Raw genomic sequence first — 20,072 nt, forward strand, 5'->3', positions numbered from 1 at the left:
CTCTGAATTACGCCAGGAACTCTGTCACAAAAAATTTAAACAAAACCTTAAAACCTGGTTATTTAAAAAAGCCTACTATTAATAAATTGAATCCTCAACTACTCATCCTAATTTCCACAGTCTCTCATATATTGCTTATATTCTATTAATTCAAAGTTATATATTGTTTTGTATTCGTTCAGTTACTATGTCATATTGTAAAGCGCAATGCTGAATTACTGTTTGAATGTAAACCGAGGTGATGTTATTTACGTACCCCGGTATAGAAAAATCTATAAATAAATAAATAAATAAATAAATATAACCCCTTGGCTCTTGCATTGCGGTTGGCGCACGTTATAAGACTAACAAAACTTAGTTATTCTGATTTTACAGAATCCGGGGGGGGGGGGGGGGGCTGTGTTATGATTGTTAAATTTAATTGTCAAAATTTCAAAAAGTGCTGTTTTAAGTTCCTAGCAATGCCGATGCTTCTGTAGAAAGGAAAAGAAGAAAGTTATGTTATATTGATTTTAGGTTGCCAAACTTAACACATCAGACCTCCCCTCCTCCAGTACTCAAGTTTGGTGGGGTGTTCAGTTATAGTCCACAGAAAAGTCTGCCCCACTAGTCGCTGCACCTTTAAGGAGCCGTCTGCTGAGTTACCTTCTGTCTCTCTGGGGGACAGCATGGGGCATACTTAGCCCGGAGCTGCTTGTTCACTTCCAGCTTTGGTTAGCTCCTGCCTGCAATAAAGCAGTTTTCATTTATACCCTGTAGTGTAGTGCAGTGCAGCTCCTGCTTCTTTATTTCCTCAGACTGCATTTCCCATACATAATACAACAACGTAAAAAGCTCCACCCTTATCCTGTGTGATGTCATCAGTCTGTGCCCGCAGTGTAAAGCTCTGCCCTCCCCTGTATGATGTCATCAGTCTTCGTTCAGCAGAAATAGGAGCTGCCATGTGCTTGAGAAAGATACACAGTCTTTTTTTTTTTTTTCTTTTAGCCTTTAAAATGCAGATTAACAGCTGAGCCCAGCATCCTCCGCCCCAAATCTCAGCATCAGCCTTTCTCTCCATCTCCTTCTGCCCCTGTAACAGCCTCCGAATTGCACTGCAAGAGGCAAATTACCAGCTCTTTCCGATCCCGAAAAAGAGCCCCCAATTCATGTCTAATCCTGAAAGCAGCAAACGCAGAGAGGAAAATGCTTTCAGGAGCTTCTGCTCAGGTATGAGATTTTCCCCCAACTTCTTGCCATCTCTATACAAACGCTGCTGCAACTTTCTAACCCGAGACACTGTAGAGTCAGCCCTGAGTTTAAGAGGTGCTAAATCAGACGTGGGACTAAAAAAAAAGGCCCTTTGGGACCCTTATGAGGGTAAGGAGAGCAGGAGTGAAATTTCGTGTCCCAGGGTCAGTGTGCATCAGGTATCCAGTTGATGGGACTGTGTGTTAAGTGATTGTGAATTATTTACACATAGAAAACTCCCCCTGCCCTGCTGATCCCAGTGCTTAGAGGTGCTCAGTGTGGAAGGATTTGTGTTTCAGGTCCCAGTAACATTTGAGGACATCGCTATCTATTTCTCCCAAGAGGAGTGGGAAGATTTAGAAGAATGGCAGAAGGAGCTTTACAAGGATGTGATGAAGGAGAATTATGAGACCCTGAATTCTCTGGGTAAGGAATAATTTGACATTTGTATTAGCAGTCCTGGGATAACATTTTAAAGAAGTCTGACTTTGAGAGTTTCCTGATATTGGGACTGATGTAATAAAGTGTGGCTTAAAACTGAACACTGAAAATCAGCACAGAATTTCATAACCCACAGGTAAAACATATTTAATACCAGATGCAGTAAATTAATGTTATGCTAATGCATTGTGAGTTAAAGTGTGCTGACAAGAAAATGTGTACACAAACCTGAATTAAAATGTGCGTTCAGCACAGGCAGAACGCACATTTTAAACTCTGGAGTGAGCGAGTCTCTCATACTTGATTTTTGCACACAGAACATCTTTGGTGCATATAAAAGGCTTTTATGCACATAAAATATGAATTTTTGCCCTAGATTGTTTAATAACAAATGCATTATCAAATAGTTTAATCCTCTGGATGTATTTATTGTGAACATTTTTGTTTTATTAAATGTCTAAAAATGAGATTAAAAAAAAAAAAAGAAAAGGGAAGAAAGTTATGGAGAGAGGAAGTGAATCAGAAATGGTAGGAAGAGAGGAGCATCTTTGAGCAAAAATGGAACTTCGGGAATTGGGGGAAGGAAATAAAGGATACAGAAGCTGCTCAGGGAGAAGAGGAGGGATTTTCCAGGACCCGGAGGTTTGTGAGAGAATGGATTTAGGTGCCAGGGGTATGGGAAAGGGGGGGGGGGCTCTCCTTTCTTTACCCCTCTCACAGGCCTCCTCCCCCAGTATTAATCAAATGTCCACTCTCACACCAACACACACCCCTGTCCCTTGTCCTCTCAGTACTCCATCCTGATGCTCATCCCCCTCTCTCTCCCAACAGTTTCCATGCTCACCTCTAGCCACTGGTGCCCATTATCCATTCAGCTGAAGAAACAGAACCTTACGAGCGGGGCCTAACCAAAAACTGCTTAACCCCCATGCCCACACCGCCTCCACTTTACACTAAACTCTGAAGAAAGTGAGAGGAAAGGGGGGGGCAAAAGGACGCCGAAGAACCAGGGTCGAGGGAAGGAGACCCAGAGGAAGGAAGGAAAACCTCCCTAAACTTTCTTCTCTCTTCTTTTTTTTTTTTTTGGCACACCAGAGCTCAGCTCGCCTGGCTGAGAACATGAACAGGTCTCTGGCTGTGGGGAGAGAGAGAGCACAGGCCGTCACCGAAAGCATTTTTGTGGGCATAAAATTCACTTTGCAAATTTGCACTTAAGTGCCCAAGTGCATGTACAGATTAACTCAAATAAATGTGTACCCCCTCTTTGGAAAGGCGTATCTTATGAGGGGTAACGTGTACATTCTTTTTGATTTTTAAAAGTATGCACGTAAGTTCCTCCCCCACAAAAAATGTTCTCTCCAGTTTGCATAAAAGCACAGGGTTAAATGCAAATTTTTAGAGGAACTGAACCCCAGCCAATTTTATAACAGCCATTAATGCACAGGAAGGTGTACTGACCCTAACTCACAGGTCATTGCAGAAATGTGGGTATTAAAACACTGTGCGTTGTATTTCAGCGCACAGTTTAACGCTCAAAATAAAAAAAAAAAATTTAACACCCCATGCAGCAAGCTAATGATATGCTAATGCATCAGGAGTTAAAAAAAAATTCATTGACCTTAAAATGTACTTGGCTGAAGTGGTGGCAGCTGCTGCCATGTAGCTGGATAAATCAGTACTTATTCAGCTAAAGTGTTCCTGACTCTTGAATTATTTTTTTTTCGCGGGTTTTGACATTGCCGGCACAGTAGCACTGGAAACTTAACTCCATCTCTGACCCTGGAATTAAGTTTCCAGTGCCAATATAATCTGGGCTGGGCCAATGCACCTCTCTGCATCAGGGAGTACTGCTTAACGCCCTCATTTTCATGGGATTTCCGTGTGAGGGCACTCAGCAGCACTCCCGTTTAGGAACGCACATTTTCTGTGTGCAAAACTCCTTTCTGCATAGAAAACGTACTTTGAGGTGCAGGCGGAAATATGCGTTCAGTGCATTCCGTTGAACATCCCTTTCTGCATCAGCCTGTCAGGTTTTCCTAGTGCTTGAAATTTTCATCCTTGTCAGAGGTGGAGTAAAGTTTCCAGTGTTTGTGTCAGTCTATGGAAAGAAGCTGATGTTCCAACACTGGGCCTGTAATTGGGATTTATGTGCTGAAAACATGCTGTATGTATACAGAGCATGTATTCTGTTCATAAATATGATTTATGTGCACAAAAAAATGTTTTCTTCTCTGAAAATATTTTTGTGCACATTAATCACATACGAGAGACTCCCCTGATCCTGATTTTAAAATGTGTATCCAGCCTGTGCTGCGCACACATTTTAACTTGGGCTTGTCTACTCATTTTCCAGTCAGTGTACTGTTTTAAATCCTGAGGCATCAGCAACCCAGTAACTTACTGCATCAGGAGAAAATATTTAGCTTGTGTGTTAAGATTCTCAAGCACACAGTTTCTTAAGTACAGATGGACACTGGAACTGTACTTGTGTGTCTGATTAGGAAAGACAGCACTAGGCTCATTAGGCAGGTACTCACTAGCACTGGCAATTCAGAAGAGTGACACTATTTGGAATAAAAGTATGACTGACTCCCTGTGTGCATTGCAATCTGTGTCTGTCCGTGTGTGTGTGTGTGACTGCTGTGTGACAGTTTCCACATTGGTGTGTGTGATTGTGTGCGAGAGTAGTGAAAAGAATTTGGGTGGTCGCAGAGCTGCAAGGTGACCGGGTCCTAGGCTGTGGCTTCTTGCACATGTCAGAAAGAGATGTGTAATGGAGCAGCAGGCCAGAGAAGAAGGTCCAAGCCACCGTGACCAGAGGTAGGATCCGAGTGGCATGAAGGGCCCCAATGGGTAATTTGCAATGTCGGCCAGTCAATAGAAGGTTGGTGGAGTCTGAGTCAGGGGGAACCCGAGAATGACAGGGTTGACTGCCTTGGGGAGTATATAAAACTTGATGTTTTCCCGATGCAAACTTTTCTGTATGGTGATGGGTAAGGTTGCTATGGTCAAGTAGCAAGGCAGAGGCTTGCCAAAGACTGAAGAAATGGTGCGGGCTGTGGTCAAGGTGGTGGTGGGCCAGCTATGCTGGCGCAGCAACGACTCCTGGATGAAATTGTCCCCTGCCCCGGAATCAAGTACTACCTCGGTCTGAACAGTGTGCTCCCTGAAGGTGAGGCACAGAGGAACCACCGGCTGCGGAGAGGGAGCCGGGTGACTCAGGATTGTCTTCCCGACTAAACCCCATTCTGAAGTTTGCCCGACTTCTCGGGGCAGTGGCTAGCGAAATGCCCCTGTGTGGCAAGGTAGAGCCTTTGTTTCTCTTCTTCTGAGAGCCGAGATCTACCCAACTGCTTGGGTTCTTTGGAGGCAATAATCATCAGTGGGGTCCGAGGCGGGCTTCAGGAGGTGTTGGAAGTCAGTAGCCAAGTGGATGGGTCTGTGGGATATCTTCTTTTCCTGGAACCTTAAATCTACATGGATAGCCAGGGCAATGAATGCTTCCAGAGAGGGTGGAAGATCTCATCTGGCCAGTTTATCCTTTACTCTTCCAGCTAGCCCTTGCCTAGAAGGTGGCTGTTTGGCTGTCTTCACTCCAGCCAAGCTCGCAGGCCGGAGTGTGAAATTCTGCAGCGTAGTTGCCCAAGGTGTGCATGATACGTGGTGACTCCGTGGCTGCGGATGAGATGCGGCCAGGCTTGTCAAAAATCAGGCCAAACCGTTGTACAAAGTTATCGAAGTTCCCAAGGAGTGGGTTGCCTTGTTCCCCTCAAGGGAGAAGCCAAGGCGAGGGCAGGGCCATCCAATCAGGAGAGTATGTGAATCACCTTGAGGGCATGCAAGTTGCCTGTGGTTCAAAGTGCATCTTACATAAATTGAGGAACCTCCCTGCATCCCTGGGAGTTGGAGGAAGATGCAACATGGATTCCGAGAGCCAAGTGGGTGCAGGTGGAGGATTCGCCGGAGCTGGCACTGGAGCAGGTAGTTGGGCCTGCACGATGGCTAATTGCTGAAGTAATCCGATCACATGGTTAAATTGCTACTGGGCTTGCTGGGTTAAACCCTGGAAGAGGTTGGCCAGGGAATTCAACTTGGTCGTCTTGCTGCTGCACCTGGAGGACCAGTCCAGCACTGGCCTGGTCTGGGAACGTGTCCGCCGAGCTCATGATTGTGAGCCTTTGTGCTGTGGCGAGGTCGATGCAGTCTAGTTGGCGAACCTACTAGGACCCTGCTGACAGGTGGCGAGCACACCCTAGTCTGGGTCAAGCTGGAGCTGTGCCTAAACTATCTACGTTCCCCTCAGGTTGAGTCCTTGGGTTCCAGGGGCCGTCAGGACTGAAGTAGGTCCCAAGGGCAATCCAAAAGAGAGTCCAGAGACGGGGGAAAAAAGTCAGGGCAGGCAGGGGGGGCAGGGTATAGTCCGGAACTGAATGGGGGCTTTTCTGGAGTTGGGGATAGGGAGGGATTTGCACTTTGATCTTATTTTCACCTTCTTCAAAGAGTGCACGGAAATGTTCCTGAATGTAATGTTTTTGCAGGTGGTTTTGCTGGGATACTTTTCAAAGGGAAATTTTCAAAATTGGTGTAATTTATGCATGAATTTGCTGATTAACTTCTGCAGGATGAAACAAAGTGACCTCCATCACTTCTAAAGCTCTTCTTGCATTTCCTTTGGGAAGTTTAAATTCTGGGCGTGCCGCTGTGATGATCGCCTGTCCCTGTTATGCCCGTCGGTCGCAGATGGCTGCGACCGTGTGTACTTACTTCCTGCACTGCTCTCCTGCCGCTACGTTCCCAGGGATTCCTCATGGCGGCTTGGACGCCGCCGCCACCCTCCTTGACTTTGGGCCTTCCTAGGCACGTGCACGCTACCGGGCCCTCCTTTGAAGCCTCATCGGTGGGAACCTCAGGGGCCTCTCTGGTTGATGACATCATCAGACCGGCATATTTAAACTCCACCTTCGCCCTCAGCTAGCCGACTTGGCAACACGTTCCGTACGTCTTCGACTACTGCTTCCTGTTCGTGAGACTACACTTCGTGCCTTGGATGTGAACCCTGTCTGGTGCCCGCTCCTCGGGGGCCAGTGCACACATTGGGGACTCGCTCTCCTCACCTACCCCGCTCCTCGGGCTGGCTCTGCGTCTCCTGGGTTCTAACCTGCAAGGCCTCCCGTTCCTCGGGACTTCCTCTGGGACACCTCAGCTATCCGTGAGTTCTACAGAGGGGCTTCCCCGCTCCTCGGGGTTACGCCCGCAACCTGATCAAGACTGTCCGCACCTCCGGCTCGCACTTACGTTCTACAGTGACTGCCAGGGCTTCCCCACTCCTCGGGGTAGCGCCCTCCGGCTTCTTTGGGACTTAGCAAGCTTCCCCACTCCTCCAGGTTGCGCCTACGCACTACATCGAGACTGCCAACACTTCCCCGCTCCTCAGGGCGGTGCTACGTCATCACTAGAGGCTCAGCTCGGGCTTCCCTGTCCTGTGGATTGGCCTACGGAGTTACATCATCATCCTACGCTGTGCAGCTCCTCCCCTCGGGGTTGCCCTCCGGAGTACCTCCTGATTTGGCCAAGCCTCACACCCCCCGCTCTTCGGTCTGTCTGGCTCTCTTCCCCTCGGGGTCCCAGCCCAGGTATTGCCTCCACTCTATTCTCCACGGGGGTCTTGTCCTGGTACCGTGGGACCTCTCCATTGCCTCACCCAGAGCTCTCCGCTGTCTCTGACCTCGCCTCCCGACGGTGCAGACCTGTGAGGGTCCTTCCCACAGGTAGAAACAACTTGCACCTCGGGCCAAGGGCCCACATACCCACAAATCCCTGGACAGATCTTTAAAAGTGCCCTTCCTTGTTTTCATTTGGAGAGCCATCAGAATCGTTCTCCTGTGGGACCCTGTCGCTTACTGAAGCCTGGACTTTCATCTCAGTTAATGGACGTTTTAAGCATCTGAGGATACAGCAATATCCCTTTTGTGCTGCTTGCTAATGAGAAGTTATCCAGCAAGAAGTAGTTCAAGGTTTCTTACATTGACATATATGGGTATTTACATATTTTTGTTGTACTATTTTGAAGTAAGCAATCCCCCGAAGTCTTCTAGCTGAAACATAGCTATGTTGGGTTGAAATGTTAAGAAATACTTTAGGTTTACAATGTTATAAAGGGGTAGACAGGAGAAGAACCCAGAACACCTTAAAAGACCGGCTCCAGAAAATTGGCCTGGTCCACCTTAAACCTAATACAGCAGAAATCCAGGTCTGAGCTGGAGGTGCCTGGGAAGGTGAATATCTAGTGAGGCCCGGGGGAGTGAAGGTGTCACGGTCTGGCAGGTTGGAGTCAGGAAGCACTCCTGCAGGACTGGAACTGGTCTTCTGCCTAACCGGCCCCCTCCCCTGCAGGTTTTGGGTTCTGGGGTCGGTAGGACAAGCTTGGACTGGGAGCTGTGTACAGACAGCTGGAGTCAGATGCTGGCTGGGAGCTGGGACTAGGTAGAGACTGGGAGCTGGGACTAGGTACCGGCAGGGCTGAAGTCGTGGCTGGAGTGGAGGGCAAGGCTGGACCCAGAGGCAAGGGCAAGGCCTTGGGAAGCATTACAAGGGACTGGAGTGGACTAGACAGGCAACAGGAAGCAAGAAAGCCCAACCGGGCACAAGCAGGACTAGGTAACCTTGGTAGGCTGAAAGGCCCCAAGGCAGGACAGATAGGCCCAGAAGGCCATTGAGCAATGCAGGAGTGCCTAGAAGACTGCAGAGGAAGGCAAGGAGCCCTGGAAGGGCTACAGGGCAAGGCAGGAGGCCCGGGTAGGCCAGAAGGCAAGGCAGGAGGCCCGGGTAGGCCAGAAGGTCTGGGTAGGCCGCAAGGTAAGGCAGAATAACAAGCTAAGGCTGGCCAGGATAGAGAGCTGACCTGACTCAAGAAAAAGGTAAGGAGGGGCTGGCCAGGCTGGGTTAAGTAGTGCTAGGGCTGAGGTATCAGGTGATAAGCGAGACGGTAACTTGCACGGCTGTGAGTGGGGCTCGCTCAGGACCCCTGGTGGAGGGGAGGCTGTGCAGCAGCAGCAGGGCTGAACTGTGGCACAGGGAGGCTGCATAGTGGGTGAAACCGTAACAGAAAGATGCCTAAAGAAAGAAAATTCTGCTGAACTTGTAAGTTGCATTTCTGCCTTTGTGTTGTGAACTTTGAAGAATAGCAGAGCTGCTTTTGTTTAGTTTTTTATCATTAAATAAAGAAGTTTTTGAGAGATTTGCCAGAGTCAGCCTGAGTATGTTCTCTGGCTACCCCAAAGACTTCTCATGTTGCCACAAATATATTTTTGTAATATATTATTAATGTTTTTGTTTTCATGTTTTATCATTGTATTTATTTCTTTAGAATGACCTCTGTAATTATCTTGAATTCTTGCCCTTCTATCATTTTCCGCCACTTCTTGGGCCTGATGTAATAAGGGAAGCATTAAAACTGTGTGCTGAAATTCAGTGTACAGTTTAACATGCTTGCTAAAACCATTTTTAACTTGCGATGCAGTAAACTAGCTGTATGCTAATGCACTGGGCGTTAAGTGTTCCGCTTCGCAAAATGTGCACACAGTCCTGAGTTAAAATGTGTGCTGAAGTTTAACATTTAAAACAAGAAGCATTCATGAACTATGCTTGTTTTGTGTAACATTTCCCTGCCTCAGGCGTTCTCACTCACCCCCGTGGCCCTCTAGCAACATCATGACAGGCTGACACAGCCTCTGCTTCCTAGGCCGAATCTTCCATGAGCCCAGATGTTCTTTTACCGCAGCTGCAGAATTGCATCACCTGAGACAGGGAAGCAAGACCACAGGGGAGTAAACCATCTAGTTTAGAACATTCACATCCGAGCTCGGAGGCCATTTTGTTTTGCGAATGAGCTTGCCAGAAGAGAGGGACTGGACGACCTCGTCATTCTGTGTATTAAAATCAACATCAGGTTCCAGAAACGAGCCCGAGAAAAAGACTCTTCTTGCTGACACCTGAGACTCTCTCCGCTCTTCCAATGACCACTGGTGCCTCCTACCTAGGAATATGTCGTGCTGCCTGTAGCAAAGGAGCCCCTGTAGCTCGAAAGAGCTAAGTTATCCAGTGAAGAAGAAGAGGACGCAGATGCCTGAATTTGTCTGTATTGCACCAGTCACAGGCAGTATGCTATGCAATGCCCGGAGAAGTCAGGAAACTTCCAAACCTAGGACTTGTTGGAGAGGCAGCCCTAGGTCATCCCCCCTCTCAACAAATGCTGGTGCTAGCCCTTTCAAAAACTGACATGGAGGAGACTACCACCAAACTTTGCTGGACTCGGGAGTAGCCAGGAATTTCATTGAAGAAACCCTAGTACAACACTACAACCTGCAACTGGTTCAGATGGTGCCTACAGTGAAAAGTCTTCTCAGTATATGGAGAGACACTCTCAGATAGCTTGACCATGACTACACCACCTGACTTTGTAGATAGGAGCCTTACATCGGGAACACATTACTTTCCTTGTTTTGCTCAAAACCATGAACCTCATTATATTGGGATTGCCCTGGTAAACCAAGCACAATCCTATCGTCAACTGGGACTTGCTTGAAATTTCAGGTTGGAGCTCCAGCTGTCACAAGAGCTGTCTCCCACCGATGTTACCATCTTTAACCGCTGCCCTGGCTGCAATTCCCATACCGCAAGGACTATCTTGAGCCTAGCAGACACGTTTAGTAAACAACAAGCCAAGATGTTTCCCCCCCATAGGTTTTATAACTGCACTATTGACCTCCTGCCTAGCAAGGCCCCACCCAGAGGCCAGGTCTAGCCCCTGTCTATTCCAGAGATGCAGGTGTGACAGAGTGCCCCTATTTTCCCCTTTAAGCCTGTGCAGGACCAGGCTGGATGCCTGGTCCACCTTAAATCCCACAGAGGAAGAAAGCTCTCTGGCCAAGTCCCTGCTAGACGGGGAGAGTCCTGAGAGCAGGACCAGCTGGGGCAGGATAAGTTTTGTGAGCCCAGCTGAGATCATGAGGACCCTACGTCTCCAGGAGAGGCAGCTTCTGTAAAACTATTCTGACCAAACCAGAAGGGATTGAATGTACACTGTCCGGAGAAGACTGTCTACAATTCTGTGTGTAAAGTGAATACTGCTAAGGTAGGCAGTCTGCTGTTATGTTGTAGATTATATAAATAAAAGTGAACATTGCTTTAGAAAAGGCTGGAGTCAGTGGTTTACTGCTCCAGCCCAGAAGTTTTGCTCAGCCATCCTCACAGCAGGCAATGTCTAATTATATAAAGGAGAATTTGGAGCGTGGCTTCATTCAGCCCTCCATGTCACCAGCTGGGGCTGGATTCTTTTTTGTAGGGAAGAAAGACGGTTCCCTGTGGCTATGCATTGATGGGCTCAATGCCATCACAAGGAGGAACTGCTATCCACTACTTCTGATGTCAAAGTTATTTGACAGATTCCAGGGCACCAAAATTTTGAGGAAGCTGGATCTCCGTGATGCCTACAATCTCATCTGTGTACGTGAGGGGGATGAATGGAATATGGCATTCAATACTCGAGATGGGCACTACACATATCTTGTAATGCCCTTTAGCCTGTGCAGTGCTCCAGTGGTCTTCCAGGATATGGGAAACAAAATCTTATGAGGTCTCTTGAAAACCTGTCTGCTTGTTCACTTGAATATCTTCTCCTATTCATTACCCTAGCACTGGGAATATGTGAAAATCATCCTGTAGTGGCTCAGAGAGAACCATTTATATATTAAGCTTGAGAAGTTCACCTTTGAGCAACCAGAAGTACCCACTGGGGACTTTGGATGGATTCTGACAAGTTGACCTCCATTCATGACCTACCTAGACCAATAGGCCTCAAGGCCAACCAAAGATTCTTAGGATTTACCAATTATTACTGGCAGTTTATACATAACTACTTTTCAATAGCGCACCCCTTACTTCCCTCAGGAAAAGGGGCTCTGACACACGAAACTGGCTGAAACTGTGGGCCAAGCATTTGATCAGCTTAACTCTGCCTTCCTCAAGACTTCCTGGCTACAGCATCCAGATCCCCAGAAGAGCCTTCTTCATAGAAGTAGATGACTCATCCATCAGGGTGGGGGCTGCTTTTTCCCAACCAAGAGACACTGGGAAACTCATCCCATGCTGCTGCTTCTTCTCAAAGAAGTTCATGCCTTTGGAAAGAAATTATGCCATCGGAGTCCGCGAGCTATTGGCCATAAAACTCGCTCTTGAGAAACAGAGACATCTCTTGGAGGGAGCTGCTTACCTCATCACCATCTACACAGATCATAAGAACCGCCAGTACCTTCAACCGGCTTAGAGATTGAATCCACAGCAAGCAAGATGGTTGCTATTCTTCAGTTGTTTTGACTTTTGGCTAAAATATCACCTGTCTGACAAAAATCTATGGGCAGATCTCTCTCATGCTCCTTTGAGGCATCCGACATGCACAAAAACTTGATCCAGTTTAAGATCATTGCTGCCACCACTATTCCAGTATCTCCCAAGAAAACAGTTGTACCTAAATGCCTCCACTGGGCCCATTATTCCAGACTGGCTGGACATCCTAGTGCCTGAAAGACCCTAGAATTCTTATCTAGGCATTATTGATGGCCTCAAATCTCCAAAGAAGTTCAGCGATATGTCCAGTCATGTCCTAACTGGAAGTCTAACAAGCATCCCACTTGTGACCCTTGGGGCTTCTACGACCATTACCAATCCCAGAGAGGCAATGGACCCATGTGGCAATGGATTCTATAACAGACCTTCCCTCCAATGGATGTACGGTGATCTGGGTCATGATAGATTGCTTTTCTAAAATGGGCCATTTTGTGCACTTGCCTGGCCTACACACTGCTCCGGAACTGGCTCATCACTTCTTCCAGAATATTTTTTGCCTTCATGGCTTATCAGAACACATAGTTAGTGTGCGAAGAATTCAATGTATGGCTAAGTTTTGGAAGAAGCTTTGCTAAAAAAAAAAAAAAAAAGTGTTACACTTGACTTTTGATTGGCATATCATCCTCAGTCCAATGGTCAAACTGAATGAACCAATCAGATCCTGAAGGCTTTCTTGAGAGCCTGCATCAATGAGAAGCAGGTTGGCTGGGCCTCCTTGCTACCATGGGCAGAATTCTGCCATAACAATTGTGTGGGAGTAGCAAGATCCTCACCCTTTACCATTGTGTATGATCTTCCCCCATGGATCCCCATTTCACTTCCTTTGATGGGTCCCTTGTCCAGGGATGGAAAACACCTCTCAAATGTGTGGAGAACTCTGAGGGGAAAACCTAACTTCTCAAAGTGGCAGAGAGATACAAGAAAGAAGCCAATAAGAAGCGCTGTCTTGCACCCTAATTTAAACCTGGAGAGATGGTCTTTCTTAGCCCCCAGAACCTTCATCTAAAAACTCTGTCATCAAAGTTCTCTTCATGTTTCATTGGACTCTTCTCAGTTATTCGCCAGCTGGGGCCAGTCACTTACCAGCTTGGATTGCCTCCTGAACTACAGACTCATAAGTCATTCCACATGTCCTTATTGAAACCACTGGTGCTTTCTTGGGGTTTACAACAATCATCCACAACCTCCCAACATATCCATTGATTCAGACACTGAATATGAAAGCCAAGCCGCCTTTCATGCCAAGAAGATAAGGGGTAGGTTGTGTTACCTGATCTCTTGGAAAGGATATGGCCCTGAGAAGAACACATGGGAGGCTGCCAAGAATGTACAAGCTTCTCAGCTCACCAGCAGATTCTACCAATGATTTGCTCCCAAGCCCAAGGGCTTCGAGAGGGGGTACTGTAACGTATGGCCACCGTGAGCATCCTCACTCACCCCTGGGGTCCTCCAATGACATTGTGGCAGGATTCCACCATCAATAGGCTGACCATGCCTCTCCTTCTTAGGCCCATATCGCTTGTTCCCCCTATATCCGCTCTACAATGGGAAGGAGTCCATGGCACAAGGGATGATGTCACTGCTGTTTAAGCAGTGACATCACCTGCAGGGAAAGTTGATGCTTCAGCAACAGGTTCTGCTTTGCTGGTGCTTATTGATCTTGTTTCAATCTGCCTTGCTCCTTGCCTTGTTCCTGTTCCAGTTCCTACCTGCCTTGATCCTGCTGAGCTCCAGTATCTGTCTGCTCCTGCCTGGTTACAGCCCTTGGTCCTCTTCCTTTGCCTTGTGCCCACTCCTTGCCCTGTTCCCAGTCCTGCCGCCTCCTCCTGTTAATGTACTGTTCCAGTTCTTCCGTGACCTTTCCTTTGATCTCTGTGCCTTCACTGTCTGACCTCTTCTGCTTTGACCAATGTGACACTTTTACTGCACACCATGGAGTCAATTTTCAAAGTGTCACAAAGTCTTCAGTAAATTTAACTCATGAGCTTTTCTCTCATATTAAAACTGTAAATGTAAAATATGAAGAATATAAAAATGCAATGTATATGTGTTCTGTTCCTTCTCTGACCTAAACCTGTCCCTGATCATGCCTCTTACAGAGCTATTACCCCATGTGCAACAATTATAGCCGTATTAAGGGAGGGCAATTCTCAGAGAGCCAATTTATGTACCTAAATTACTATTTCCCTACATAAATGGTTTTGAAAATGATGACAGGATACTTGTAAATATTTTGCGTGGTGACTTCAGGAGAATAGCAGAATCACAAGAAGAAGAAAAAAGAAATGTTATTGTTACTGAACTCATTACTCTGTATTCATACAATAATGTGCAATGTTTACTTGTTTATCTAGAAAATGATGATCCCAGAAACAGTAATACACACCACTGGGAACTAAATGAGAATCCAGAAGAAACTGAGATGTTATCAGAAGGAGATAAAGATAATACTACTTCCCATTCTGACTGGGGAAAAAATTACAGAAATCAATTTATCTCAGAAAGGAAGCAAAGAAATTCAATAGGAGACACAGCTCTGTGTGAGCAAAGTGCCAGAAATATTACATATACAGAGGAAGAGCAGAGAAATGTGATGACAGAAGAAAGATGTTTATGTGATGTATGTGTGATATTCTTCAGGGATACTGTAACTTTGAAATCAAAGCAGAGATCTAAAACTGAAGAGAGACTATCCAGAAGTATAGACTGTGGAAAAAGCTTCATTCAGAAGAGAAAACAGAAAACAAGCCCAGAAATGAAACCATTTACATGTTCTGAGAGTGGTAAAGGCTTCAGTCAGAAGAGTCAACTCACAGTCCACCAGACAATCCACACACAAGTGAAGCAATTTACATGTTCTGAGTGTGGTAAAGGCTTCACTAAGAAGAAAAATCTCACAAGCCACCAGCTCAACCACACAGTACCAAAACGATTTACATGTATTGAGTGTGGTAAAGGCTTCAGTTGGAAGTGCGCTCTCAAAATCCACCAGAGAACCCACACAGGAGTGAAACCATTTACATGTAGTGAATGTGGTAAATCCTTCAGTCGGCAGGGACAACTCACAGCCCACCAGGTAATCCACAAAGGAGTAAAACCATTTACTTGTAGTGAATGTGGTTTATGCTTCAGGATGAAATCCACTCTCACAAATCATCAGAGAATCCATACAGGGGTGAAACCATTTATATGCCCTGAGTGTGGTAAAGGTTTCAGTCAGAAGAGAGAGTTTGCAGGTCACCTAGTAATCCACACAGGAGTGAAACCATTTGCCTGTACTGAATGTAGTATAAGCTTCGGTTCAAAATCTGCTCTCACACGTCACCAGAGAATCCACACAGGATTGAAACCATTTACATGTATTGAGTGTGGTAAAAGTTTCAATCTGAAGAGAGAACTCTCAGGCCACCAGGTAATCCACATGGGAGTGATGCCATTTATATGTACTGAGTGTGGTAAAGGCTTCTGTGACAAGACCCAACTATCATTACACCAGAGAATACACACTGGGAAAAAAACATTCATCTGTTCTGAGTGTGGTAAAGGCTTCAGGAAGAAGATAAATCTCACAAGCCACCAGAATACGCATTCTGGAGTGAAACCGTTTACATGTACTGAATGTGGTAAAGGATTCAGTTGGAAATATGATCTCACAACTCACCAGAGAATCCACACAGGAGTCAAACTATTTACATGTGGCGACTGTGGTAAAGCCTTCATTCAGAAGAGAGAACTCACAAGCCACCAGGTAGTCCACACAGGTGTGAAACCATTTACATGTACTGAATGTGGTATAGGCTTCCGTTGGAAATCAAACCTCACAAGTCACCAGAGAATCCATACGGGAGTGAAACCATTTACATGCACTGACTGTGGTATCGGTTTCAGTCAGAAGAATCAACTCACAGGTCACCAGGTAATCCATACAGGAGTCAAACAATTTACTTGTACTGAGTGTGGTAGAAGCTTCAGTTCAAAATCTGTTCTCACACGTCACCAGAGAATCCACACGGGATTGAAACCATTTAGATGTATTGAGTGTGGTAAAGGTTTTAATCTGAAGAGAGAACTCTCAAGTCACCAGGTAATCCACACAGGAGTGAAACTATATAATTGTACTGAGTGTGGTAAGGGCTTCAGTTGGAAATCTAGTCTCAGGAACCACCGGAAAAGCCACATGGCAGTGAAGCCTTTTCAGTGTATTGAGTGTGGTAAAGGCTTCATTTGGAAATGTGACCTCACATGTCACCAGAGAATCCACACAGGAGTGAAACCATTTACTTGTACTGAGTGTGGCATGCGCTTCAGTTGGAAATCTGCCCTAACACATCACCAGAGAATCCACACGGGAGTTAAACTGTTTACATGTACTGAGTGTAGTAAAAGTTTTGGTCAAAAGATACAACTTGCACGCCACCAGGTAATCCATATGGGAGTGAAGCCATTTATATGTACTGAGTGTGGTAAAGGCTTCAGTTGTAAATCAAGCTTCAAAAAACACAATGCAATCCACATCAGAGTGAATATTTGATCACATTTTGGCTAATTTTAAAACAAGCGCACAGGTGCCTAAATCCCAGAATTTTAAAACGATCATATAAGTGCATAAGATATAAAATATGCCTAGGATGTGTATGTGTGCTCCTACTTTTAAGCCGTTGCTTGAACAAACATTCTTTGCATATATTCCTTATGAAATTGTCAGTTTGAACATGTGTATGTAAGCAGATTTTAAAATATGCCTGTACAAGGGACATTCTCAGTTTTCCAGTCAGTCTCGAGGTCATCCAGATTCCTCTAGTTCTTCATCTTGCATGTCACCCTGTCACGTAAGCCCTAAAATGCAATTTCTGCAGATATGCTCCTCATCAGGAGCAGCAGTAAATTTATGCAGGTAACAAGCTGCCATGCGCTGCAGCCTCCGGTTTTAAATGAAATAGTAATGTGTAGAACTGTTGGCCCACACCAACTCCACCCTTTTTTTTATAAATTCGTGCATGTGTATATATGCGTGTAATTTCCTGCTTTTAAATGCTGATCCCCGATTTTCGCATTTATGGGGTTTTTAGCAGAGCAATGTTTTTAAAATTCAGTCCATTGACTCTAATGAAATTTCGGCAACAGAACAGAAGGGGTAACGAGAGGAGCCTAGGGAACAAAGATTAGTTGATGTTGAATAAAGCCATTTTTACCAGCTGTATAAATAGTCTAAACCTAAGTATAGCATGGATTCACTGTAAGAAAGCCTTTGATAGCATCCCACACTCAGGGATAAATTGCATTGAAATGTACAGAGTGAATCCTGCACAGATTCACCATGAAAATGTGGGAGACTACACTCCATCTGAATTATGAAGATGAAACAATTCATCAATCCTAATACTAACATCTAGCAAGGAATATTTCAAGGAGATTCCCTGTTACCACTTCAGTTTTGTCTAGCATTAAATTCACTGATTTTCTGTTAATCAGAAGCTTGAATTAGCCATTACATGTGGGTGATATCATCTGGTGGTACCGAATGGATTCTTCTCTCCCAACTAGTAGAGCTTTGAGCTTTACTGAGCATGTTCGGGAGTTCCCGCACAGGCGTTGCCTCATGAGCCTCATCCGTCATTTTTTGTTGAAGCACATGCAGAGACAGGTACTCTTATCTCTATATATGTCTTCTAGGCATTTTTTTGCCTTGCAAAATCTTTTTTCTGAATTGCATTGTTGCCCTGCAGCCCCACAACAGAACTTTTCAGTGCTACCTAACAAAAAAAAAGGGGGGAAACCATGTGGCCCTGCTTTCCAACATGTCAGGCTAGAAGAGAAATTCAACAATGGGAAGTGGATTTAAAAATTGCATTTGTGGCAAGGTAATGACCTTCACCAATGACCATGAGCTATGTTACTAATGCCTTGGGCCAGAACAAGCCAGAAAAACTGCCAGAACAAGCCAGAAAAACTGCCAAGCCTGTGGATGGATGGCCCTGAGCTTGCAGTGTTCTAGGGCATTCAGCATCAAGGAACTGCATAAATATCTCGTCCCAGTAGATCCTTGTCCCTCAGTGCAGCATTGTCTACCTTGCTGGGAAAAGAGCTGAGCAGGAGCTCCTCTAAGACACTCCTGTCTTCTCAGTTCAAAACCATGGGATCAAGTTCTGCCATCTGGCCTGCATCGAAGAAAAAGTGGCCTCAATCATTGGAATGATTGCAGTCTATGTCGAAGAAACACAAGCACTTGAAGCTTGGTGCATTGGCACTGGCAATATCAGCACAAGGCGCATTGGTGGTCCCTCCATCCGATTAGTGGCACGCTGATGCACTAATGCACTCGATGCATGACGCACTGGTGCACTCGACATGTAATTCTCTGACACCTGTGAAGCGAGTGGCCCATGTTTCTTTGATGCACATCAAGGTCTTCACTCATTGGTCACACGCACCAGATCCTCTGCTGCATGATCCCATGATACACGTTCCAAGGATGCATAGTGCAGCCCTTATGGACACTGATGCCACATCATCATGCTGCCCCAGATTTCTTGATGCACAGCCCTAAAGACCATCTATGCTGTCTAAGCGTGTTGGCTTAAGGAGGCTGTTGGTTTGATTTACATAGCCAAGGGTCAACTAGTAGCTGAAGGTTCGAGGGCCAATTCGACACGGTCTCAAGTGGCTTTGTGGGCTGAAGCTCAACAGGTTTCTCTGCAGGGCAACAACATGGAAGTCTTTGCACACTTTTGCCAGGCACTATTGTTTGGATGTCAGGGCTCCGACTTCTGTGGCCTTTAGTGATAGTGTTCTGCAAGCAGGACTCTCCATGTTCCATCCTGGTTAGGGAAGCTTTGGTACATCCCAGGAGTCTGGACTGATCTGGGTATGTATAGGGAAAGGAAAATTGGTTCTTACCTGCTAATTTTCGTTCCTGTAGTACCACAGAGCAGTACAGAACCCACCCATCTGGGGGGAGGGGGGGGAGAGTCATCTGTTCATTCTGTTATGTTTCAAATCTGTTTATTAAACTTTTCCTACACAAGAGTCTACAGAAGAAAATAAGCGAAACATTGGTGTATTCTTCCCAATACCCGCACTCTATAGACTTGCGTATAGTAACCGCTGTGTGATTTCCCCCACCCCACGACCACTGCGAATACCCCAACAAGACTAAGAACCATTATGGAGAATATTATAGTCATTGAGAACAAGGATTCTGGCTTGAGAAGACAGTGATTGTAAATAAAGATCCCACACTAACAAAAAGGTTTTCCTTTGCTTCATTAAATCTAACTTTTCTGTATATTTCTCATTAATACACATAGGGGCAGATTTTCAAAGGGGTACGTGCGTAAGATACGCGCGTACCCCTCGAAAACCTGCCCCAAACTCCCCCTGCGCGCGCCGAGCCTATGTTGAATAGGCTTGCCAGCGAGCTCAAGTCCTGGGGCTTTGCTAGGGGACGTGTCGGGGGCAATGCGACGTTCAGGGGCATTCAGGGGGGCATGTTGGGCGTGGTGCCGGCCTGGGGGTGTTCCAGGGGCGTGGCCAAGGCCTCCGGACCAGCCCATGGGTCGGGTGATGGCGTGCGTGAGTTACGCCTGCCTTGGGCAGGCGTAACTTTTCAAACAAAGGTAGGGGGGGTTTAGATAGGGCTGGGAGGGGGTGGGTTAGGTAGGGGAAGGGAGGGGAAGGTGCGAGGGTGGAAGGAAAGTTCCCTCCAAGGCCGCTCCAATTTCGGAGCGGCCTCGGAGGAAACGGAGGCAGGCTTCACAGCTCGGCACGCGCAGGCTGCCGATTTTGCGCAGCCTTGCGCGCACCGACCCTGGTCGCGCGAACAAAATTACACGCGGGCGTACTTTTTAAAAATCTGCCCCATAAGATGTACATGATTCCTCACTTGAGTTATAGTAGGAGGATCCTCCCCTAACCAACATTGTAAAAATGACCTTTTTTAGCCAACAACAGCACTTTACGAATCCAAAGGCGCACATACTTACGACCTTCCACTATTC

General features: G+C 46.2%; 1 protein-coding gene across 1 annotated transcript; it reads left to right on the forward strand.

The window, feature by feature from the left end:
* Window positions 1-930: 930 nt before the first annotated feature.
* LOC115085909 (gastrula zinc finger protein XlCGF58.1-like) lies at window positions 931-19,493 on the forward strand. Its single transcript, XM_029592447.1, has 3 exons — window positions 931-1,209; window positions 1,530-1,656; window positions 14,430-19,493. Exons 1-3 carry the CDS (start codon window positions 1,186-1,188, stop codon window positions 16,604-16,606), a joined length of 2,328 nt encoding a protein of 775 aa, XP_029448307.1. The 5' UTR covers window positions 931-1,185; the 3' UTR covers window positions 16,607-19,493.
* The last annotated feature ends 579 nt before the right edge of the window (window positions 19,494-20,072 follow it).

The sequence above is a fragment of the Rhinatrema bivittatum genome, chromosome 2 (assembly GCF_901001135.1).
Source record: "Rhinatrema bivittatum chromosome 2, aRhiBiv1.1, whole genome shotgun sequence".
In the NCBI taxonomy this organism is placed as follows: Eukaryota; Metazoa; Chordata; class Amphibia; order Gymnophiona; family Rhinatrematidae; genus Rhinatrema; species Rhinatrema bivittatum.

Excerpts from the sequence above, each read along its gene's own strand:
- LOC115085909 (XM_029592447.1), top strand. The coding sequence starts at position 1,186 with ATGCTTTCAGGAGCTTCTGCTCAG. Across the intron at positions 1,210-1,529 it reads TTTCAGGAGCTTCTGCTCAG|GTCCCAGTAACATTTGAGGA; the intron begins GTATGAGATTTT and ends TTTGTGTTTCAG. Across the intron at positions 1,657-14,429 it reads TGAGACCCTGAATTCTCTGG|AAAATGATGATCCCAGAAAC; the intron begins GTAAGGAATAAT and ends TTGTTTATCTAG.